The 25620-nt window shown below is 43.7% G+C and overlaps 2 protein-coding genes across 2 annotated transcripts in view; one reads left to right on the forward strand and one right to left on the reverse strand.

The window, feature by feature from the left end:
* Positions 1-19847, forward strand: part of USP49 (ubiquitin specific peptidase 49) — an 88992-nt gene extending 69145 nt beyond the window's left edge. The window contains exons 4-8 of the mRNA XM_047102627.1: positions 8350-9715; positions 11031-11235; positions 15660-15768; positions 16262-16467; positions 17625-19847. Of these exons, the coding sequence (XP_046958583.1) occupies positions 8378-9715; positions 11031-11235; positions 15660-15768; positions 16262-16467; positions 17625-17815 (2049 nt within the window). The 5' untranslated portion in view covers positions 8350-8377 and the 3' untranslated portion in view covers positions 17816-19847. The remainder of the gene's footprint in view (positions 1-8349; positions 9716-11030; positions 11236-15659; positions 15769-16261; positions 16468-17624) is intronic.
* A 4348-nt stretch (positions 19848-24195) lies between these two features.
* Positions 24196-25604, reverse strand: TOMM6 (translocase of outer mitochondrial membrane 6). Its single transcript, XM_047102659.1, has 3 exons — positions 25374-25604; positions 24749-24853; positions 24196-24519 (listed from the first exon to the last, which is right to left on the reverse strand). Exons 1-2 carry the CDS (start codon positions 25499-25501, stop codon positions 24757-24759), a joined length of 225 nt encoding a protein of 74 aa, XP_046958615.1. The 5' UTR covers positions 25502-25604; the 3' UTR covers positions 24196-24519; positions 24749-24756.
* Between the last annotated feature and the right edge of the window lie 16 nt (positions 25605-25620).

The following is a 25620-nucleotide window of genomic DNA, read 5'->3' on the forward strand; positions in this document are numbered from 1 at the left end:
TCTGAGCCATCAGCCCAGAGCCTGACGCGGGGCTCGAACTCACGGACCGCGAGATCGTGACCTGGCTGAAGTCGGACGCTTAACCGACTGCGCCACCCAGGCGCCCCAGATAAACATTTTTTAAAAATTAAAAAATAGATACATTTGAGGCACACATTGAATGCGGTTGATATGTCTCTAGGTTTCGTATAATCTATAGCAGATCCATCCCCACCCCCTTTTTCCTCGTGTCATTTATTTATTAAAGACTACAGATCATTGAGCCCATAGCATTTGCCACACTCTGATGTGGTAATCTGGCTAATTGCAGCCTTGTGGTAGCATGTTCTGTCACCCACATTTCTCATACCCTAGTAGTTAGATCTAAATGCTTCACTGGACTCAGATTCAGGTTTTTCAGCCAGAGTACTTCATAGGTGATGCTGCTGTGAGCCCTTTATTACATCCTATTAGGGAAGCATGTAGTGTCTGATTCTCCTGCTTTTAGTGCAAAGCTGATCAGTGGAGTCAGGTGTTACTGGTGTTAACCATTCCTGATAAAGTTTCCTGTCAGTTTTCACCGAGTAGTATAAGAAGCTGCTGCCTCCATCTATTCATTAGGGGTAAATTGTTCGCTGGGTGTGTGTTTGTGTAATTTTTAACAGCTCTACTAAGGTGTAATTTACATACAGTTAACCGCACATACTTAAAGCACACAATTCAAGAAGTTTTGGCACACATACAGACTTTGACATATGTATACGTTGTTGACGACTGACTGGCTGCTGTGGAGAGCATACTGTTTTAGAGGCATACTGCAGGGACAAACCACAATTCCTGGGGTCAAATTTTTGAAAGGTTAACCCTGATTCTCAGTGTCAGAGATTTTCCATATGGCAGTGGAGTAGAAGAGGGAGCCTTTAGTTTGGACCTTGCTTCAACACTAGCTTGTCAGGGAGACAATGCTAAAACATTTACACCAGGTTGTAGCAAATAGGCCCCTTTGATCGGGCAGCAGCATAAATTACAGTAAAGCTGTGTTTCATGTTTATACAGCAAACCTAGTTATCCTCTACTCTTGGCTACCATTTCTCTGCAGAGTCACAGGTGACATTTCTAACAGTGTGTGTGTGTGTGTGTGTGTGTGTGTGTTTTCCACGTGGATTCAGAATTTCTTGTGAGCACTCTTTTTTGGCCACCTTTCCCCAGTCTACTCTCCTCCTCGACAAGGTGTTAATAAGTTTTAGGCACAGACCTCTTTGGCAAGAGTATTAGGTTAATCAATCAAAAGGTCAGATCCCTTGAAGGCCAGCTAGCTTAGCTTTGTTCCACAGATGGCATCTCCATAACCCCCTATCAGTCATCTTATGTATCTTGATCACCTGGAGACCTGCATGAAACTGTATATATCTCGGTGCCTGATCATCACGGCTACTAAGCAAACAAAAAAGCGCAAAACATGTTCAATAGCTTCGTCTTGCAGATACTATTAATAGTCGTATACATAATGCAAGCATCCGACTGAAAATCCAACCTGAGACTGAGACTCTGCAATGAAATGGATTTTATATTCAGAAGTTATTGCGGGACTCTGAAAATACTAAAAATTGTGGAGTTGTATGCTTTAAATGAGTGAATTTTATGGTATGTAAACTATCTGAATAAAGTGCTTTTTAAGAAGTATTTGTGAAAATTAAAATACATTATCTTGGGGCGCCTGGGTGGCTCAGTCAGTTGAACGTCCAACTCTTGATTTCTGCTCAGGCCATGATTCCAAGGTTGTGGGATCGAGCCCTGTATCAGGCCCCGTGCTGAGTGTGGAGCCTGCTTAAGATTCTCTCTCTCTCCCCCTGCCCCAGTCCTCCACTTTCGTTCTTTCTCTCTAAAAATTAAAAAAACAAAATAAATCATCTTGTACAGATATGATACTCAACATTCTAGAAATAGATGAAATCACTGAGTAGAGAGCCAAAGACAGAACCTTGAGGAAAGCCTACATTTCCAGGAAGAGAGACACACAAAAACAGGGAAGGTATAATTACAGACATAGGAAGAAAACCAGAGAAGAACAGTAGCCTAAAATTCAGGCTAATGAACTTCGCTATAAGGAAATTACTAATGACCTTTGAGAAAATAGTTTTCATGCAATGGATGTGTTGAAGAGTGAACTGTGAGGGAAGATGCAGCTGCACATGATCTTGCCAGAAATAAAGTAGGCGGAGGAGAAAGTGTCTGTATGCCTCTCCTCTGTCTAGACAGGAAAGACTTGGGCATATGTGTACCTGGAGAGAAAGGTGAACAAAAGACGGCAGAGACTGAAGGTACAAAGGGCTTAAACCCAATTCCAGCTCTTACTGTGGTCAGAGAGGTTGGTATTTGGTACAGAGCAGAGCATTTTTTCCGTGCTGGTTGTGCTGCCCTTGTCATGTCCCTGCTGGGCCACAGGTACGGCCCCTGCTGTGGGCAGAGCAGGGTCATGGGCCTGGCCCAGCTTCCTACGTGAACCCTACTCCTTTTTTACTGAAGAAGGCAAGGCCTAACACAAGTGGGAGAGACACATGGGCGTAACCTAAATCTGCTGTCACCAATGATTAGACAGTCATTCCTGAACACCGGTACTTGACTACTGACACCAGGTGAGCAGGAACACAGCTCACAAGGCTTGGCACACCCAGCGTATGAGTATGCCATTGCCCGTGGCTCAGAGTCACTGCTTCAGTAGTTAGCCCTGTCCTCAGGTCAGAGGTCAGAACACATTTAGTCAGTGCTTCTGAAGCCCTCTCAAGAGAATTCAGCCTCTCTAGGAGTCTCCGAGCAGTGCTCTGACCTATAGGTTACCCTCCTCCCCTCCGGTCACCCCCATATTCAGGGAGGATGGGAACCCAGAGGGAGGGGCGGGAGGAAGGGAGCAGCAAGGAGTGGGGACACTCCACCCATTCAGCCCCCTCCCCACACATACACTGCCTTAGCAAAGGGCTTCTGAGCACTCTCACCAATGTCATCCCTCTCAGGCTCTTCTCCTACTTTTTTTCTTATTTTGTATTTTTATTGTTTTTGCCTTACTGTAGCCGTAATCTAAAAATGCAAAAGGCTAGTTTCATTGTGCTTATAATACAGCCTGTTAGAGCCCTGCATAATACTCTAGAATGTAGCGTTCTTCCCTTTGGGGTTATTAACTGTACCTTCACCTTTTCCTTAATTGTATATTGGTATTAAATTATATTTTCCCATATCTTTTGGAAATAAAATGTTAGCTGAAAATAAAATTCATTTCCAGTACTTATTTAGAAAAATGTATTCACCGTGTCTTTTCAAGCAGTCTTTGCGAGTTTTGTGGTACATGCAATTTAGGGTACATTTAGTAAGTTGAAGGGTTAAAATACCCTGTGCTGTCGCATATGGCAGTGAGCAGAATCGCAGATGTTGATGATACCACGTAATTAGTATTCTTTTATGTAAATGAAGGCTGTCAGCATGTTACCATAGTGTCTACTCTCTCTGAAGCTGGAATTTATGCCACTTGGTCTCACTAAGACCAGGCAGGATTATTCCACTGTCCTTAGTTAAGAACTGAGAAGAAATCACTATGATGAGGGAGAGAGAAGAAATGGGATTCTCTCCAAAGGAGATTATTTTTTTCCTATTTGGTTTTTGTTGATCCCCCCCCGCCTTCCCTGCAGAAGTTTTATTCTGGTGATGTAGTTAACACGTTTAGGATCAGCTAAGAAATTTGCTACAAGAGAACAATTGGAATGCCCCAATTAAAAGACAATCGTATTTTTAAGCTATAGATTTTTGAAAGATGATTGTAATGTTCGGTCATCTCATACAGAGACTTTAAAAAAAAAAAAGAATGGGATAAATCTAGAAGTTCCTAATTCAGAACAAAGGCATGAGTTGAAGATTTCATTACCTTCTTCTAATTTAATATTTAGTGGCATTAACTATAGTGGGATGCTTTTAAATAGTGATTATGTCTTGTAGTCGAGTTGATTCATATTTTTAAAATAAAACTATGGTAATTAAAGAAGCAATAATATTTTGTCAAGTTTATTTACCCCATGTGTAGATCAATCCAGGGTGTGTAGGACATTCATTTAAAGTTGCTCATCTCCTTATCAATGGAGAACTGTTAAAGCACATCTTATTCTTTGCCAGTTACACTGCAAGTTTAGCTCTGGGATGTTGGGTGTCTGTCACACTGGGTGATGTAGGTTTTAAGTGGAAGTGTTAGGACTATTATGGCCTTTGGGAATTATGAAGGAAAAGGTGTACATATCAGCAAAATGTAAAATAGAATCCTTTACACTTATGGGTGTTAGGCCTGGTTCTTAATCAGAGTATGTATGAGAGGTATGTTAAACCTTGCCTCTCTTGAACGGAGTATACCTGGATTGTGTTCTCTTTATTCTTTATTTTGTATGTTGGTTAAAGTGGCTTTTTTCTTTTGTGTCACTTTTGGGTGGTTTCCATTTCATGATATGTTTTTTCCCCAGAGAAGCTAGTCTGCCTAGCTTAACTCAGTGTGGTGAGGTACAAGGTAGCCCTGTGTTTTCCTGAATGGATTTACTCTGCCATATGGCAGGTTAGTGAGTTGCCACGACAGATTTGTAATGGGGAAAGGGCTGTGCAGGAAAGGATGTGCGTGATCAGCAGATTTATAGATCAGAAAATGAAATCGGAAGAAAGAATTTCCAGAGTGCCCTTTCCATTTGACAGCTCTTCATGGAGAGGGTGTGGAATGGTTCTTTGGTGTTTTTCTATTTGGGCTTTTGGCTGTTCAGTATAGGCCTTGATTTTGCAAGGCATCAGTGTTCCGAGTGTTGTGTTGCTGGCTTCCTGTTCACAGAGATATTCTCTTTGTAGGATTTAAAGCTGTGCTGAGTTTCATGTGATAAGATCTCTGTAGCAATTAAATTCCTGAAGACACATCAAGGCTCCTGTTGGCTAAAATGGGGATTTGCCAGGTTTTGAGTCATAAGAAGAGGCTATTCAGATACGATTCAGTGAGTACTGAATCTTTCAAAGGAAAGAAAACAAAAAGAAAAGCCGAGTGAGCTAAAGATTTATATGTCCTGGTGTATTTAAGTCTGTGCTATCCAGTATTGCAGCCACTACCCATATATGGTTATTTAAATTTAATCAAAATTAGGAGCACCTGGGTGGCTTAGTCGGCTAAGTGTTAGATTCTTGATTTCGTCTCAGGTCATGATCTCTAGGTTTGTAGGTTTGAGCCACATATCAGGCTCTGTGCAGACAGCACAGAGCCTGCTTGAGAGTCTCTCCCTCTATCTGCCCCTCTTCCGCTCTCTCTCTCTCTCTCTCTCTCAAAATAAATAAATAAACCTTTAAAAGTTAAATTAATTAAAATTAAATAAAACTAAAGGTTCAGTCCCTCATTCTCACTAGCCACATTGCAAGTACTCAGTAGGCACAGGTGGCCAGTTAATACAGTATTAAGCAGCACAGGTAAGTTATATTTCCATTATTGCTGGAAGTTCTATTGGATAATTAATGTTGGTCGAAGTAGAAGATGTCGAGAAAGAAAATTCTTTCTTTGATTTCCATGAGGACATCTTCATCCCTATCATTTACTGGATTAGTGCAGTGGTTCTGAGGTTTTAATGCACAAGCGAGTCCTCTGTAGGGCTTATTTTAAATGGAGACTTGAGACCCCTCCCCAGATTCTGATTCATTAGGTTTGGAGCTATGACCAGAAATCTGTACAAATAACAAGTATCCTAGGGAATTCTGATGCTGGTAAGTGGCTCAGAAACTACATTTTGAAAAATATTAAGTGAGGAACTTGAGAGTTGCCAGTCTCTTGATTTTGCTTCCCCCTTCGCTCTGTAATTATTGACTTTCTTTTGTGTCCCCAGTAATTGGTTGCAAGCACCATGCATACTCAACTTCAACTTTTGGTTGGTAATAAATAGCAAAAAGAAAATTCATTTATTTACCATCTCATCTTTTTAATATATGTACGTTTTAATTTGGCTGTGCCCTACAAAAAGTAAAAAGAAATGGTTAATTCAGTGCCATTCTGGACTGTGTGGGAAGGTAAGTCTGACAGAACACCTCTGACCACTAAGAGTTGAGCACCCACAAGTTGTGAAGCTATAAAGGGGTGAAAAAGAAATATAACACATGATCTTCTCACCGAAGAAGATTATATCTAGTTAGGAAATACATCCAGAGACTTACAGGGCACTTAGTAAAACAAATCAATAATTAGAAAAATAATGTAGGAGAACCTAAATCCTGAAAGAACTCAAAGGAAAAGCATGATCTGACTTGATTGAAGATCACCTAGGTTGCTTTCCTTTGTATGATTTAAGGGTTTCTTATCTAGGGACATGGCCTTTGCCAATCTGGAATGGGCAATAAAAAATAGGAAGGATCTCTCATTTGGTCCTGTGGTATATAGTTGTAGGTTTTAGCAATAGGACAAGGCCAAAAAGGGCATCTGGAAACCAATTAAAGGAACTACTCAGAATTTACTGGATTTAAAACCTCTGGGTGACTCCATAATCATGCAACTTCATTTGCTCACAGAAATGAAGGTGTAGAAGAAATGGGGTTGAAGGAAGTTTATAGGAGGAAATATCTTTAGGAAGTTTAAATATTGGTACTGGCAAAGAAAAAAAAAACTGTCAAGGTTCCAAAGAATAAAGAGTTTTCTTTTAAATTAATTGTCTAGCCTCGTTTCCTTAGAGAAATTGCCCATTAGGTTTCTCGGAAGAACAATATGGAAGAAGCAATGTTAGGAACACAGGAAGAAGAAGAAAAAAGGCTCAATATGTTGCCACTATTTTAAAAAGCATTTTCATGTATATCATCTGGAAGATTTGCTTTTTTTTTTTTTCTTTTTTTCTTTTTGCTTGGTAGTTTGGTTAAACCAGTAGCCACTCCATCACTTGTCCTAAGAGATCTAATTCGGTACTTACATATACTTTTAGTAACGAAAGTAAAAGTTTTCCCACCATTTCTACAAGATGTACATGTGCTTTTCACATTGTCTTAGTCCCTCAGGGTTGCTATAACAAAAATACCATGACTCGGTGGCTTATAAACAGCAAATGTTTCTCTTAGTTTGAAGGCTGGGATGTCCCAAGATCATGGAACCAGATTCCATGTCTGGTAAGGACTTCCTGATTCACGGCCATAAGACTGGCTTTTCACTGTGTCCTCACGTGGGTGAGGGGTGAGGGAACTGTTTTATAAGGACACTAAAATCCCATTCGTGAAGGCTCATTCCATGAGGGTCAACCCATTCATGACCTGATCATCTCCCAAAGGCCCTGCCTCCTAATACCATCACCTTGGGCAAGGGGCATTTTAGCACATGAATGGGGGTTACACAAACATTCAGACCATAGTGGACATATAAAATGTTATTTAGATTGGGGTGCCTTGCTGGATCAGTCGGTAGAGCATGCGACTCTTGATCTAGGGGTTGTGAGTTTCAGCACCATGCTAGGTGTAGAGCCTACTACAAAAAAAAAAAAAAAAAGTTATTTAGATTCAGACTCACAGACTATCTCCTTAGCCAGGTTCTTTGGACCCAAGAAAAGAAAAATGGCACCTTAGGGACACCTGGGTGGCTAAGTCAGTTATGCATCCAACTTCAGCTTAGGTCATGATCTCAAGGTTCATGAGTTCAAGCCTCGTGTCAGGCTCTGTGCTGACAGCTCAGAGCCTAGAGCCTGCTTCAGATTCTGTGTCTCCCTCGCTCTCTGCCCCCCCCCCCCGCTCGCACTCTGTTTCTCTCTCTCTCAAAAATAAACATTAAAACATTTTTAAAGAAAAATGGCACCTTGTACTGTAGAGGACTTTCTCTTTCTTACCTTTACCTGTCCTGTTACCTCTATTTTGAAATACATTGAAACTGACCTAAGATTGCCTTTACATTTGAGGGTCTTCATCTCTCACTGGTATTTGAAACATTATGTCTCTCCTCTCCTGTCCCTTTGTGCATACAACTAGGATCTTGATCAGTACAAGATACAGAGGACATGATCAGTTCAGAGATGGTTCAGAATACAAGTTTCTTTCCCCTGGTGGCCAGTTGGGTGCAATGTGAATGAACTAAGGGTAATGACATTACCTAAGGAATACAAATCAGCCTCACGTAAAAATTAGCTGATATTCGGGAATTTATACAAGCTTAGAAAATGTAAAGATTCGACTTGGTGCCAAGCCCTCCCCCCAAGACAGTATTTTATTTCTTAACTTCCTTCCAAAGGAACCAATTTTGAATTGAAAACTAGTGAGCATTGAGTTGAAAACGGCGGTTGCAAGCCTTTTTCTAGGAAACGATTTTGCTGAAAGCTCTCTCTCTCTCTCTTTTCTGGGGCTCTGTCGTGCCAGGTTGAAAGACTGGAGCCTTCTATAAGACATGGATAGATGCAAACATGTCGGGCGGTTGCGGCTCGCCCAGGACCACTCCATCCTGAACCCGCAGAAGTGGTGCTGCAGGGAGTGCGCCACCACCGAGTCGGTGTGGGCTTGTCTCAAGTGCTCCCACGTGGCCTGCGGCCGCTACATCGAGGATCACGCCCTTAAACACTTTGAGGAGACTGGGCACCCGCTAGCTATGGAGGTCCGAGATCTGTACGTGTTCTGTTACCTGTGCAAGGACTATGTGCTCAACGATAACCCCGAGGGGGACCTGAAGCTGCTCAGAAGCTCCCTCCTGGCGGTCAGGGGCCAGAAGCAGGACCCGCCGCTGAGGCGCGGCCGGACGCTGCGGTCCATGGCCTCGGGCGAGGACGCCGTCCCGCCGCAGCGCGCTCCTCAGGGACAGCCGCAGATGCTCACGGCTCTGTGGTACCGGCGCCAGCGCCTGCTGGCCAAGACGCTGCGGCTCTGGTTCGAGAAGAGCTCCCGCGGCCAGGCGAAGCTGGAGCAGCGGCGGCAGGAGGAGGCGCTGGAACGCAAGAAGGAGGAGGCGCGGCAGCGGCGGCGCGAGGTGAAGCGGCGGCTGCTGGAGGAGCTGGCCAGCGCCCCTCCGCGCAAGAGCGCGCGCCTGCTGCTGCACGCGCCCCGCGCCGCCGCCCCGCGCCCCGCCCCGCCGCGCGCGCCCGCCGGGGGCCGCCCCCAGCCGCGCCGCGCGCCCGCCATAGCGCCGGGCGTCACGGGCCTGCGCAACCTGGGCAACACCTGCTACATGAACTCCATCCTGCAGGTGCTCAGCCACCTCCAGAAGTTCCGCGAGTGTTTTCTGAACCTCGACCCTTCCCAGACCCAACAACTGTTTCCCAAGGCCCCCAACGGGAAGGCTCCGCTCTCGGGCAGGCCGGCCGGCAGCTCGGCCACCGAGCTGTCGGCCAGGAGCGACCGGGCTGAGTCGTGCGAGCGGGAGGGCCTCTGCTTCAACGGCGGGGCCTCCATCAGCAGGAGCCTAGAACTCATCCAGAACAAGGAGCCGAGCTCGAAGCACATTTCCCTCTGTCACGAACTGCACACCCTCTTCCGTGTCATGTGGTCCGGCAAGTGGGCCCTGGTGTCACCCTTCGCCATGCTTCACTCCGTGTGGAGCCTGATCCCAGCCTTCCGGGGCTACGACCAGCAGGACGCGCAGGAATTCCTCTGTGAGCTGTTGCACAAAGTGCAGCAAGAGCTCGAGTCCGAGGGCACCACGCGCCGGATCCTCATCCCCTTCTCCCAGAGGAAGCTCACCAAACAGGTCTTAAAGGTGGTGAACACCATATTCCACGGGCAGCTACTCAGTCAGGTAGGTCGGCCCACCCTGACCCCTACACTGCCCATTGCACTGCAGGGAGGCTTGCTGGTTAGAGTCTGGGCTTCCTGTGAGTGCCTCCCACGGGTTATCTGGGCGGACTAGGGTAGCCAACATTTGCTGTAATTACGCATAATGGAGGGTGGCCATTGTACCTTTCATTGTGCTGTACGTTGTGTTGGCCTCGTTGGGGAACTTGCCTCCTCTTTCTGGGCAGGTTTTTGGTTGAATTTGCCATATCGTTTCATTTTCAGTGAATGTCTTCAAGCTTTAATGACAATATAGGTAATATAATCTCATTGTTATAATTAAGTACCCATTGTTGGCATGCCATCCCTACATCAGTTTCAGGAAACTGAACAGGTTGCCTGTAACCCTGGTTCCACCCTAGTTTGAAAGAGCATTCTTCCTTCCAGGACATGCTTTACATAAAATGAAAGGAGGTGGCTAGGAGGATGCCCAAGGCCTAAGCAAGCTTCCCTCCTGTTCCTCATTACCTCTTCTTTTCTGGACTGTTAGCATGTAGGGACATAAGCCAAAACTCATAGATAGAACTTTGTGCAATAAGAATTTTTAGAGTTAAAAAACTGGACAACTTAAGAGATTGAGGTCAAACTTCTACATTATGCTACTGAGGTTTGTGTCTTGGTGTTTACAGTTTTAAAAGAGTGATGAATGGGATGGAAGAGGTTTATTTAGGCTTTTTTTTAGCATGTGAAGGGGGAAGTATTTATGGGCACTTCCTCTACACCCTGAGGGTCCATAGGAAGAAAGGTGCATGGGGAAGGTTATGGGGGAGAGGAGGTCTAATAAGGTACCCTGAGGCTCTTTGAATACAAGGATCTGTGTAGGGATACTGCAAGAAACAAGGGCAAAAAAGAGAGGCAAGTTGGAGTGGGTGAAAGGAGCAAAGTCTGGATGAAGAAGTTGTGAGGATGAGAGAAGCAGACAGGAATCTGCCAATTCTCTATCTCAGACCGATCTGTGAATGATCCCATGATAACTATTGGTCTGTACTACCACAGCATTGAATGGTAGAGCATGCTTTGGGAGAAGAGAAGAGAGAAAGGGGAAGGTAATAACCTGTGCTGTATAGTTTATCAGTTCCAGCTAGCATCATAGTTAGCAATGTATACCAGAAGTAATATGCTCTAATGCTCTTAAAGTTATTATTTTAGTATTACAGTGAAAGATTTTTTTGAAAACTACACTTAGTTTTGGTAGGTTATGTGTTTTCTGTAAATCAAGCAAAAGTGTATGTGGGAAGCATGGAGATTATATAACCTGTGAATCAATCTTTTCATTCTAGGTCACATGTGTATCATGCAATTACAAATCCAATACCATTGAGCCCTTTTGGGATTTGTCCCTGGAATTCCCTGAACGGTATCACTGCATAGAAAAGGGGTTTGTCCCTTTGAATCAGACTGAGTGCCTGCTCACTGAGATGCTGGCCAAGTTCACAGAGACAGAGGCCCTGGAAGGGAGAATCTACGCTTGTGACCAGTGTAACAGTGAGTGCTGGGAGGTGGAAGTGGAGGGGGAGAGGTGGGTGTGCACCTGAAATATCAATTTAAGATGCTGCTTTTGCCCTTTTCATCAAAAGTAACAATGATAATTCTGAGTGGTTTTAAAGCATCTTTTAAAGATTTTTTTTCCTCCCATTTTCCTGAAAACAAGCATGTCGACGTGGTCGTATGTTAAAAAACAAAACAAAACCTAGGTGTTGGGCTTCCTTTGACTCCTGCTGTGATTGACATTAGTTGTTATCTTGGGAGGCATTGAAAGGATCCTGAAATGGGGACTCTAAGAATGTTAGTACTTGCTTCCTAGTGCTACAAGGGTCCTACTTAAATTCATGAATATAGATTTGACAGTTCTTATTTCATTTAAAGTCAGGTGGCATAGCCTGTGTGAGGGTTACGGTATCAGAAATGTGTATTTTTGTACCGAATTTGTAGATTTCAAGTCTGTCAGAATTGATGCTAAAGATTGGTAGGAGACCAAGAAAGCAAGTCGTAAGGTGCATCAGCTTCATGGTTACTTTCTGCATTTGTTTTCACATGCCTTCACATGCCATGCATTTGGGGAAGTGGGGGAAGGAGGTCATAAAGTATCTCTGCCATGGCTCTAATTTATTTTTTTAAATTTTTTTTTTTCAACGTTTATTTATTTTTGGGACAGAGAGAGACAGAGCATGAACAGGGGAGGGCCAGAGAGAGAGGGAGACACAGAATGGGAAACAGGCTCCAGGCTCTGAGCCATCAGCCCAGAGCCCGACGCGGGGCTCGAACTCACGGACTGCGAGATCGTGACCTGGCTGAAGTCGGACGCTTAACCGACTGCGCCACCCAGGCGCCCCTCCATGGCTCTAATTTAAAGTGGAACTCTTTCCATGTAGTTACGTAGACATCTGACACAGACCTCCTTCTGTCTTGCCACACTAACACTCAATGCTTTTGCTAACCCAACACATACAGAGGGAACACAGAGCAAACTTGGAAACTCATGTTTGGGTTTTTTGGCATGTCAAGATTTGGAAGCTAAAATTAATGGATTGTGTACATATCTTGAAATCAATTTGCAGCCATAAAATAATTTGGACTACAAGTTTTGGGAACCACAATCTTATGATGACCCTTCTTAGTATGTTTGCATATCGTCTTTAAAATAGTAAATAGTGGGAAACATGTTGCCCCTGAAGAATCAGAACAAAAATCAAGTCATACTTGATATAATTTTGCCACTTATTTTTTTTTTTTAACATTTATTTATTTTGAGAGAGAGAGAGAACCCATGAGCAGCGGAGGGGCAAAGAGAGAGGATGAGAGAGAACCCAAGCAGGTTCTGCACTGTCAGCACAGAGCCTGACATGGGACTCGGTCCCACGAACCATGAGATCATGACTTAAGTGGAAATCAAGAATCAGACATTTAACCAACTGGGCCACCCAGGTGCCCCCATTTTGCCATTTTAGAATGCTGTACTTGGTTGACTATAGAGTCACCTGCCCTGTTCCTCATTGAGATATAAAGATAGTGACCTAAATTATCTTATTAAGAGCAGTATCTATTTGGTTTTCTTTTTTTTTTTTTAAATGTCTATTTTTGAGAGAGAGAGTATAGCAGGGAGGGGCAGACAGAGGGAGACAATCTGAAGCAGGCTCCAGCCTCCGAGATGTCAGTACAGAGCCCCACGAACCACGAGATCATGACCCGCACCTAAGTTGGACACGCAACTGACTGAGCCACCCAGGTGCTCCCTATTTGGTTTTCTTAAGATAGTGATTCTTAAAGCTTCTTACTTATAAGGAACAGACGGATGTTAAAAGCTGAACTTCATCATTCTCAGACATGATAGATTAGGTAAGAAATATTTTGTATTTATTTTTGCAATAAAGGCATGTTTTTCTGGTTGCCAGATGTGCCAATTTCCAGGATTTCTCTAGGCGAGTTCAAATAGGGAAGGGAATCTATGGCGAAAGTACAAGATGTATTTTTGTTGTTTGTGAAGTTTCAAAACTATCAGTCTTCTCGCTCTCTATGCGGCCAGCTTAATCAAATGGAGACAGAACTGATCAATCTCCGTTGAATCAGTCATTTCTTTTTCTTTGTGAATTTCATTTTAGGGAAACAAAGCCAGTTTCTATATTGTGTTCATCTTAGCTCACATACTCCCTCTGCTGAGAGTGGCAGTCGCTGCCAGGGTTCCCAGGCAGAGCTGCAATAATTTTTGAAAATCTGCTGGTGAATCAGAATGTAAAATAAGGCCAGGCCCCTCTTTGGATTCTTTCTGTTCATGCCCCTACATGTCATGACCACCAGCCCTAGTCAAAGGTCCTATGGCATGCTCATTCTGCTGCAGTCTGTTGTGAAACCAGCAGCTTCACATCCTGTTGTCACAGGAAGCTCTGTGAAGCGTCATCTGGCTGTGATCTGCTACCTTTCATGAATGGTATAGGTACAACTTAGAATCAGATGTCAGGCTCTTCAGACATTGAGACCATGATAGCTCAAAAACAATTAGCAGGCACCACAGTGGACCACTAATTTTATATTCCCATCCATTCACCAGTCTAGTTAATATAATAACTGAGTGGTTGTCTATAAGTGGTTTCAGAGAAGGCTTCTGATGGAAATTAAGAGAACTTTATTTCCATGGTTTATTTGATGTGATGTATTATTTTTTTAACATTTGTTTTATTTTTTGAGAGAGACAGAACACGAGCGGGGGAGGGGCAGAGAGAGAGGGAGACACAGAATGTGAAGCAGGCTCCAGGCTCTGAGCTGTCAGCACAGAGCCTGACACAGGGCTCGAACTCACAAACCGTGAGACCATGACTTGAGCTGAAGTTGGACACTTAACTGACCGGGCCACCCAGGTGCCCCTATTTGATGTAATTTAGAAATGCATTCTCCTCGGGGCACCTGGGTAATTCAGTCAGTTGGGCATCCGACTTTGGCTCGGTTTCTGACTTCAAGCCCCACGCTGGGCTCGCTGCTGTCAGACTGTCAGCACAGAGTCCACTTTGGATCCTCTGTCCTGCTCTCTTTGCCCCTCCCCCGTTTGCGCTCTCCCCAAAATAAATAAATATTAGGAAAAAAAAAAAAAGAAATGCATTCTCCTCACAATTCAGTAGCTTCAGAAACAAAATTAGAGTCTGAGCACTGGTTCTGCTTTGGACTGGAAGAATTTGGCCAGCCTGTCCACCTTGTCCTACATGTCCAGCAATGTGCTTATCCAAGAAAATGTTTCAAAAACTAGGTATAGCATAAAACTATAAAACCAGCAGTTTCTTTTCTAAATGTTTATATATGCCACAAACAAATCATGCTGAAAAAAAGAATCTGTTAAAATATTCTGTCCTGGGATGCCTGGGTGGCTCAGTCAGTTGAGCATCCGACTTTGGCTCAGGTCGTGATCTCATGGCTTGTGAGTTCGAGCCCCGCGTCAGGCTCTGTGCAGACAGCTCAGAGCCTGGAGCTGCTTTGGATTTTGTGTCTCCCTCTCTCTCTGCCCCTCCTCCACTCACACTCTGTCTCTCTCAAAGATAAACAAACATAAATAAACAAACAAACAAATATTCTGTCCTTTGGTAATCCTGTATCATCTTACTTTTTTCCTAAGCCTGAAATACATGCATTATTCCCCATTTCACAGGAGAGAAAACGGAAGATAGAGTTTTGAATGGCATAAAACCAGCTGTGAGCAGGAAACAGAATTAGACCTACCTGAGGAAAACAAAAACCTTTAAAAATTACATTTTGGTGCATCCTAATTTAAGTTATAAGCCCATATATAAAGGCATAGAACCCCAACATATGCATCCACTCTGTGTGCCTATTGTTGCAGTGACCTTCCATCATTAATGAATATATGGTATCAGGAGTATACCACCCTAAACCTGTATCAGTTTTGGAGGTTGCTGATGCAAAATCTTAGAAGTGGATATATCAGGATTAGGTTTGTTTTTCAGACAACTGAAACAATAATGACTTGAAACAAGTTTTAGTTGTTGTTTTTTTTTTTTTCTGTTATGTAAAAAGAAGTCTGAAGAATATTCAGGGGCTAGCATGGCAGCTGCATGGTCACTGGGGACCCAAGCTCCTTCCACCTTTCAACTTGACTAGGGTTTCCATCCCCAAGGTTACCTGTTGGTCCAAGAGCAGTTTGGGCAGTTGCAGTCATCCATCCCAAGGGTGCCACACAATCATCCGTTTCATCTCTGGCAGAACTGCCGTGGCCACACCAGGCAGGCACAGGAGGTTGGGTTATGCAGTCTTACAGAGGGTCACATTGCTGTCCCAAATGAAACTGAGGTTCAAATACTGAGAGATAAGGAGAATGCATATTGAGTGGCAAGTCATTATCTCTGCCATAGCTAGGAAAGAATGAGACTCCTCACAATCTGTGTCTTCTACCTTCCCAAACCATATAGGCAAACGACGAAAATCCAATCCAAAACCCCTTGTTCTGAGTGAAGCTAGAAAGCAGTTAATGATCTACAGACTACCTCAGGTCCTCCGGCTGCACCTTAAAAGATTCAGGTGAGCTTGCTCTGGGGCCTTCCAGGTGGCTGTGAGCTGTGGGGATAGCTGCTTCAAAGGCTTTGGTATTGGGAGGGAAAGCCTGTTCCCTAGAGACCTTGCACTTTTCTGTGGCGATTAAATGTTGGAACCGGGGACAGGGCTTTAGCCCTTACAGCCCTGCTTAACCAGCTAGCCTGCACTGGGTGTCCATGCTTAAAGATTTTCTAGCCTCCCTTGGGCTTACATAGAGTCATCTTCAGAATCTAGCATGATATAATCTGAAAAAAAAAGGCAGGCAGTAAACGACAACAAGGTTATTTTAGGGATTTCTAGTTTCAGAGTACATCATGGAACATTCACAGGAAATATATGTGAATACTGATCACTGTTTTATTGATGCAAAAACCAAATCTGGAAGGTTAAGTTTTCTCATTTCTCTTGTTTTACCTTCCTCTGCCTATGATAGCATATGCTATTTTTTACTAGTAAGAAATTTATGTCTATGTTTTAGGTGGTCTGGCCGTAATCATCGAGAGAAGATTGGGGTCCATGTCGTCTTTGACCAGGTATTAAACATGGAACCTTACTGCTGCAGGGACATGCTCTCCTCTCTTGACAAAGAGACCTTTGCCTATGATCTCTCCGCAGTGGTCATGCATCACGGGAAAGGGTTTGGCTCAGGACACTACACAGCCTATTGCTACAACACAGAGGGAGGTGCGTGCGCTTTACTCTGTGGGGTGGGGGACACGGAAGAGGGTTGGTTTGTCCACATTCCATCACTTTCCTTTTATTTCATCTTTAGGGGGATATTGCATACATTAAAATCCAGTGGAAAAAATTACGAAAGTTGGATTCAAATTTTGGATATATCACCAAGTGACAACATAAGATTGCCCTAAGAATTGACAGGAACTGACGCATGTAAAAGTACTTAGCATGGTCCCTAGCACATAATGCTCAATTAATGTTAGATGTTCTATTATTTTTTAAAAAATTATTTTTAATGTTTATTTATTTTTGAGAGAGAGAGAGAGTGAGACACAGAATTCAAAGCAGGTTCCAGGCTCTGAGCTGTCAGCACGGAGCCTGACACAGGGCTCGAACTCACAAACTGTGAGATCATGACCTGAGCCAAAGTCGGATGCTTAATCGACTGAGCCACCCAGACGCCCCTGGACATTCTATTATTAATGCTTCTGCAGACCTGTTTCCTTCGTGGTTATGCAGAAATGCTATGGCTTACCTAACCTCATGGAGATAATGTATGAATCTCATTAGCCCCAGCTCATAATAAAGCTGAAGACATTTAAAGAGTGCTTACTATATCCTTACCATGGGAGGTGTGGGGATACAAGGGCTCTCCCAAGGAGCTTTCAGTCCTCGTACCCAGAGCACAGTCTCCCAGGTATTGTACTGAGGCACATGGGCTGCGGATGTGTTTTCAGTAATGAACCCCTTAGCCCTTGAGGCAGCCAGAGTAAAATAACTTTTTATTGCTTCTAAATTTTCCTTTTATCGCTCCTCCATTTGCATTTCACTTCTCCTCCTCCTCCTCTTCCCATCTCTTAGCCCCTAGTCTTCAGTCTGTTTTTGTAGAGGCCCTAACGGACAATGGAAAAGCCTGAATAAAAGGAGGACAAAAATTACAGTCAGTCAATATTGTTAGTACTGTGGTGGGGTTTGATGGGGTTAAAGCCAGTGGCTGCAGGGAAGTCTGTTGGTTTCATTTACCTGTCTTTCCCCACCACCAACAATCGGGTTGGCTCTATTCAGAACTCCTCTGTCCCTTTCTTCATCTCCTGGTTTTGCTTGCTAACTGGAAATACAAGTTGGATAGTCATTTTCTCTCTTTCTTTCCTTTGGTTTCCTAGGTTTTTGGGTCCACTGCAATGACTCAAAGCTGAATGTATGCAGTGTCGAGGAAGTGTGCAAAACTCAAGCCTACATCCTTTTTTACACTCAAAGAACAGTTCAGGGCAATGCAAGAATTTCAGAAACCCAACTCCAAGCTCAGGTGCAGCCCAGCAACAACGATGAGGGCAGACCACGGACCTTCCCCTGAATGGGAGGCATGTATCAAGGACTGGCTTGCTTTTAAACTGTTGGTGTTCATACATCTTTCCTCTTATAGGAAATAAGGTTTAGTGCAGGAACAGATTGCTAGGTTTGCCTCACTGGGACTACAGCAGAAGGTGCCAGGTGACTTCCTATCCTATCCTAAAATCTGTAGTCACCTTTCTTTTGAATGGATTTGGGAATTCCCTCTTTGATAAATCAAAAGGAGTAACTTCTATGAAGATTCTTTCATCAGTTGCTTCTGAATATAGAGGATCTGGGTGGAGGAAAGAGGGAGAAAATTGATCATATGCAGCGAGGAGAGCAGCCATGTTTTCTTTCCATTCTGTGACCCCCACTAATCAGGACCTCCTGCAACGCCAGAGGAACCCTCCTGTTGTGAGGAGCCCAGGACAGAGCACATGAGGTGGGGCCCTGGGCTGGCAGCTTGCTGGATGAGATTGGTTCCAGGGCAGGAGGTGAATAATAAGGATTTGTTCCTACAAAGGAAGTAACCATCAGGGGTTCAAAACATGCAGACTTCCTTTTTTAGAGGATAGCAGTGGAAGAGTGGAATGAGATGCATAGAGCAAATTTCCCCCATGCAGAATGGGAGATTTTTCCAGTGTCCGACCCTCCCTGGCTGCTACTGCTGCTGTCACTTAATCATTCCACATCTTCTGAGACTGGTGTGAACAACCCTCTATTCTAAAGAAGGAGCAGTTCATATGGGGAAGCAATACATTGTCCCTGACATGTTCTTTCTTGCATGCTGAGCCTAAGGGCATTCCTGGCTACCCAGTTCTGTAGCACATCCCTGGTTCAGGTGTAGGGCAAGCACATGGTTTGGTTTAAATTGGTGTTTAGGTCAGTTGTCTGAGGCTTTCTCAGAACGCGGTTGAGGAGAGAGGCAGGGATAGCCGGTGGTCCAGGCCGTATCTGAATGCCTGTCACCTGCCCTCACCTCCATGCAGCATGCAGCTTTTCTTAGCCTGCAGCTTCTTTCTGGCACCTAGAGGGCTAGAACATTTTTGTTCAACACAAGGTTTGGGAATTTCTGCTTTCCTAGGGTTAAGGAATCTGCCCCCATAGGTCCGAACAGTTCACTGCTGCTGGCCCTGGCCTATCTCCTCCTAAATCTGATAATCCCTACTGTTTCTTTATCTAACTACACTCAATTCATCAGAGAAAAAAAGAGTGCCCTGTCCTTAAGTGCTAGTAAAATACATCTTTGTTTTTATACTGGATCAGTTTCTAAGTGGAATGATGGAAACCCTCCACCCCATCAGGCACCACTGAATTTCCCTTCTCAATCCTTCAGTTAGACTCACCAGTAAAAGTGAACGTAAACCAGAAGTCTCATCGTGGGGGCTGCTGAAGTCTGCCTCAACCTGTCATTATGAATGCTCATCTTTTGACTGAGTGTATCATACGAACATTTCAATTCAGGTAGGAATACAGTTGTCACTTGAAGGAAGCAGATGTGGAGGGAGTTTGGGGAAGGGTGGGAGGTTGGGACAAGAGAGGGTAAAGAATGAGGGTCGTAGCTTAGGGGTGTTGGTGAGCCCCATTTCCAGAGCAGGTCTGTAGCATTTGCTGTTGACCTCTTTTGAGATGAACTCTCCCGTAGGACCTGACAGACAGCACTGAGACATGGAGGAAATTCAGACAGAAAATGGCTCACCCTGATAAGGGGGAGTGACTATATATTTTAAATTAAACTTGCTTTTTCCAACACTGTGAGGTTTCTGTAATATTTAGCTTTTATTTGGAAGCGATAGCGTATGGCATTTTTTATGCTGTTTGGTTTATATTGTCTACTGCAGGCTTTTTTGTATAAGCTTGGCCCAGGGCTCACCCTCTCCTGGACACTGTTTTAAAGTGTCACAGCTGCCCTTGCTGCCAGAGGCTCTGATGTAAAGGTATACTCTCTAGATCCACGTTTTTTAAGTTGGCAGGATTGGTGAAGACTTTTTTGTGGCAATGGAAGCCCATTAACTCAAAAAAAAAAGAGAGAGAGAGTAAGAAGGAAAGGAAAATATAAATTGTGCCTCATCTTTCTTTGAATGCTGTACTTATTATTCTAGAAAAAGAGAACTTACAAATGGAAAAGAACTAATAGAGCAGCTACTTCATCCCTCAGGCTGTCTAGGGGGAAATACTTCAGAAAAGTGAACATTTAATGGAAAATTAAAAGATCTTCAAACTTAATTTTTAAAAATAGTTTTATACCAAATATTTATAAGAATTATTAAGCAGATTTAAGGATTTTGTAAAATAAGTGCTTAACTTAGCTGAGCACCCACATATCAAATTAATAAAATGGTTTAAAGGGAGTTGGACCAGAAACCACTAGAGTCCTCGCTGAGCTGCAAACTCTCGAAGGTGCCCCTGCAGTCACAGACACCTCAGGTACCCAGAGGCAGCAGCACTAGACGCTGTTGAGAAGTTAGTATTTATGGAGATTTTTATTAAAGAGTTCCCTGCTGCATAAGCCGATGGCTATTGTGAGGGAAGTGTCCCTTTGCCTTTAATTTATTTGCATATTGGAAGTAGATGGATTTCTTAGTTGCATCTTACTTTAAATCGAAACATTCTAAAGAGAAGATAATAAGAACCAGGTAGAAGTTGACTAGATGCTGCCAAATCAAACCCAAGATCTCCTAACTGAACCTTACGGGCCTGCTTCTCCCAGGCAAGTAGTTAGAGTCCCGTTCCAGGAACCCTTTGTAGTTGGCTGGTGTGTTTACTTCCTGCTGTAGCCAGCCAAGATGAATGCACCCTGGCCCTCAAAAAGGATCTTTACCTCAATCTAGCTTGACCCTCATCCTTGTGGTTGCCTCGGAGATGAGCATCCATGCTAGTGTTAAAAAAAAAAAAAAAAAAAAAAAAAAAAAAAATTAGGAATGCCCTCAACAGCCAGGAACTGAAGCTCTTATTAAATGGCAGGCAGAGCTCTTGCCAGCTTTGATCCAGTCCCCTCTCGGGCTGAGGGGGGCAGTGCCACACTGTAAAGAATTTCCAGATGTCTCTTAAAATGTCATGAATAAAATTAGAAACTGTAGAAGTGTTAATGTGTCCTATGGACTCAATAGCAGAGTTTATTTTTGGTTTTAATGGCAAGGCTTCTAGCGTCAATGATTGTACAAGTTCCCTTCTCTGGCTGTGCTTCCAGTTCCATCCCAGTGCAAGAACTAGTGAAGTGGGTTGGCCTGGCAGTGGGGCATGGCCCTAACCAGGCCCCAGAAGCCTGAGAGAGGTCGACAGTAGGACAGAATGAAAACTTGGTTGGGTGTGGGGGGTGGGATGTGGGTGGGCAGGCAGGGAGGGGGAAATGGAGTTTGTTCTACTTATTGATAAAGCTTTGTGAACTAATTTTATACAATTCATAACATTTGGTGCCTTGTACCCAGTTATGGTTTGCATGGGATTGAAAAGATTAAGTAAGGGAAAGGATGCCTCCGTATCATTTTAAGTGGCAAATGGGTCTGTACAGTGTAAAGGACAGTTGGTATCAGACTTTGTAAAAGCATTTCATTTCATGTGTGTAAAAGATAATTATTACCAGCAAATTCTGAAATTTTACTGTAATGTCCAAAATCTTTGGATTTGTCACTATTCATCAAATGGCTGCTTTCCAAGGCAGACGATGTCCTCTATTCTTTTTCACCACTCCTTTTATGTTCCAAACATTAACTCGGGCCTTTTCGGGTAGGCTGGGAGCGCTACCTCTTCCTAAACATATACTATATACCCTTGCCGGGTTATACCTTATAAGTGGAAGGGTTGCTTTCCAGCTGGTTGGGAGAGCACAAATGTTCAGAGAGGGCCTTTTTTTCTAATGCTGGGCAACTTAGGGTAGAAGTCAAACAAAAATGATTCCTCCTGAGGTATTACCTTCATTAGTTCTGAAGTTCTTTTGCACAAAATTTCAGGAAGCAGTGTAGAACACAACCTCCTATATGTGAACCTTGAGACTGTAAGGCAAGCCAGTGCACTGTGTAATATGCAAAAGAGAAGGCTCAAAGAACCTGTCCCAGCCACCCCCGCCCCAGCCCCTTTCCTGGCAGGTGCTGACTAGAATGGTGCTGAGTGGCTGTGGAAGGGGAGAAGACCCAGTCTGCTCACCTGCAGGGCTGTTTATAGCCTGTTCCTTTTACTCTGACCTTAAGGTTTCCAATGAGCTCATGAGACTTCACCAAAGGGTGTTTAGAAAGCTCACCACTTGAAGCACATTTGATAACTGGTTCCCTCAGCCTAATTACTGGCCTAATTAGGTGAGGAGGTTGTACCTTTGGAGCAAAATCTCCCATGGCAACTTAGTTGTTTGTTTTTTTTTTTTTTTTACCGGGTAAGTATGCACCTCCCTGGTAGTCAGCACTAAAGCTAAAAAGCGCCTTCTAAATATGACTGTGAGTTTAGTTTTGTATCTTCCACCTTTAACCATTCTCTTGGTCTAGGGCTTTGACTTGAACCAAGTGTTACTTTATTCTTTCAACCCACACATTGCTCTAAATACACCATAGCCACTAGGGCATTAAGGCAAATGGTCATTTTTGTGGACTCTTTCCTTACTTCTGCTGGCATGTTTCCATTTAAAATCTAAATAGGTAGTAGAAGAGATTTTCATAGTACTGTTAACCAGCCAGGGCTGAATATCACGTCACCGATGTAAAATGGACTTCCCTTGGGGAGGGTGTTGTGTTGGAATGGTAAAAGCCAGCATTTTCATTTACAAAATTAATGACTGTTCATCAAAATTTTGGGAAATTGTAGACTTGAGAGCTTTACTTGCTAAATTCTTAACACTTGAGGAATGAAGCCAGTTTAAATGAAACTTTACCATGCCAGTATTATGGCTTTATAAACTGACTAACAGTAAATGAAGCTATAACATTAAATTTTGAGTGAAATGTGAATTATGCTTTTGGAAGCTGCCACGTCATCATTGCTGGATTTTTCTTTTCAACTTTAAAAAACCTTTTAAAATAGACTTTTCAGTTGTGAGTAGGATCGGGTTGCCGACTTCAAGGATCTGTTTCCTATCAATGAAGGACAGGAGGTGCTGGTATTTGTCTTAGTGGTCTGATACAGATATGAATGGGCTTAGAATCTATGCTATGGCTTAAAAGTTTCCTTCCTGGTCACCATTTGGGAGGTGATGGCTTCAAACCTAAGCCTTGCTCTCATGTATATGACCCTTCCTCATCTTAACACCCAGTAAGTTACAAAACTATCAAATCATCTGTGGTCCCAGTATAGATAGATTCTTAGAGAGTGAGGGCTTCGTGGTAAGCTAGCCACAGGCCTGAATTCACAGCTCAAACTCTTCCCTAACAGGTGGGACCTACCCGATCAATACAAGAGAATGGTGCTTTTTAAAATACATATACAATCTAATTCTCAATCAGATTTCTTAATGAGATTTATGCCAGTAGGGTCAAGAAGGACTGTTTTGTCCTATTGACCTTTTGTGAACAGATTGCTCGACATCTGTCAACTCTAACAATTAGGCCACGGTGGTGCATTCATACTGACCTCCATTTCCAATTCATGTCCTTTAATCCCATACTAGTTCCACAGGAGACTTGGCATGGAAAAGCAGGATTTTTAAAAATGCCTACTAGATGGGGTGCCTGGCTGGCTCAGTTGGAAGATCATGTGACTTCTGATCTTGGGATTGTGAATTTGAGCCCCATGTTGGGTGTACAGACTACTTAAATAAACTTTAAAAATAAAACAATAAGGATAAAAATACCTAGAATAAATCAAGTAGAAAAAAATGGCCATGGGGAACTTGTCTCTATTTCCACATCTTTCTGAGCCTACATGAGTCTTTTCCATGCCAGTTCCTTTCATATTCCATTTCCAAAGAACTCCAAACTCCTGGACAGTGGCACTACCATGACTTTTAGGGTCAGAAAACATTTCCTTGGGAAGAAAGCAGCTTCCTCAAACAGTTTCTTTAGTGCCCACTGCCCAGGCTTGCTTACACCTTGCCTCCACCTGCACATCACTGCCCTCTTTCTACCAACAAATCCCACTCTATGACAGCAACAATGCCCCCTTGGTGCCTGGAAAACCCACCTGGTGCACTAAAATGCTATGCAACACCAAATGGCTTCTTCCTCTAGTTCTGCTCAAAAATGGAAATTCCTCAAAAATAAGTTTCCTCTTATGTTCACATCAAGTACAATGGCTACAGTTTCCTTTTTTTTTTTTTTTTCCAATATGAAGCAAACCACCTCTGTTACAATCCATGTTTGAGGCTTGTTCCTGTCTCTTTTGAGTGTGAAATATAAATCATGTTTTTATGATTTTTGTAAATCTTGACTTTTTACACATTGTTTTTGTAAGCCGAAGTTTCTTATTAAAAGAATAAAATGATTTGTCTTTGCGTGCAGTCTTTATTCCAAATATTTGTTAAAATACCATTAGGTTATTCCTCAGGACAAGAGCAAAAATCACCCCCTGCAGAAACTTTGGACCTATGTACAGAACTTTATAGAACAGAGGACAACACTTTGGCTGAAGCCTGACTGCTGACCAGAGAATGGAGTTCTGAGTGGGCTCAACGAAGAAAAGGCAATCGGGAAGGGAAGGTGCCCGTCTGAATGAAACTTCAACTTCCATCAGGGAAAGTCTTGTGATGGTCAAAGATTGGAGGCTGTTTTTGGAAGGTTCGAGTACAGCACAGGGGGTTCCATGTGTCTGCAATCAGACGACAGGACAACGGGTGGCATTAGAAATGTAAAAGCCTGAAGGGAAATTAGGAAGAGACTCAAAATTTCTTGCAGTGTCTGTAAACATATTTAACTAGGAGTAGCCAAGGGCCTTATGTCAAGTCTCTCTCCTTCATTTTATAAACAGAAGATAAAAATTATTGCTTCTCTCTGCCTTTAGGGCTCCTAGACACGCAGAACAGTAGTTAAGTGCTTACCTATTTGGCTATACCCCTGGCTGAGGGGCCATTAGATCAATGTCACTCAAATTCCTGGCCAGCCAAACGCCTGCAGCAAAAAGTCCCAAATTGAGGATCAAGTTCCTGGAAAAAGAATATCTGATTAACCTTGTGCTGAGTCACTTGTCTTTAATGAAACATACCACGAGTAAAGGTTTACCATAACCACCCTGGAAAAACCTCCCGGGGGCACAAAGACTGTTCTAGAACTGCAGGAAGGTAGATCTTTACGAAGGCAGGTTGCCCACGACCCACGACCCACGTGGTTACTTGCTTGGCCGTCGTTCCTGTGTCTAACGGGATCAAATGCAAAAGCCAATTAAACACTCGCCCAGGGCTGAAAAGCCTGTGCGCTGGCGCCTCTTCTTCCCGGGTCCCCCTGGTCAGGGTGAGATTCTGTAGACAGCCCAGTAACTGAAAAGATCGCTTTTGCCGCACGGGAACTCTCCCAGTCAAGGACCTCTCCAAAGCACAGCCAGAGTCACTGCGAGGCCAAAACGCTGGCAAATGTAAAGGCGCCAGGTTGGGCGAAGATGGGAAGTATGGGAGGTGTGTATAGGGGAGCGGAGGGCCAGAAAGGGACAAGTTCCCGGGCTTCGGTTACCTCCGGAAATCGTTCCTGTCGGTGGCGAAGCGGTAGACGCCCCGAAGCCAATCTCCCACGTTGTCCGGAATTTCGGGAGCTTCATTCGCCGCGCCCGGGGCGCTCACGCCGACCCCACTGGAAGCCATAGTAGTACCCTCGGGATCCACAAGACCTCGCCCGACGCACGGTGTCGGCGCCGGAGGATACGCAACTTCCGGCCTCGCACTTCCGCCGGCTACGGACCGGCAGGGGGCGCAGCTGCTCC

Source organism: Lynx rufus, unplaced genomic scaffold, assembly GCF_022079265.1.
Source record: "Lynx rufus isolate CCGP_SWC_20201006 ecotype Redwood Valley unplaced genomic scaffold, mLynRuf1.p SCAF_6, whole genome shotgun sequence".
Classification (NCBI taxonomy): Eukaryota; Metazoa; Chordata; class Mammalia; order Carnivora; family Felidae; genus Lynx; species Lynx rufus.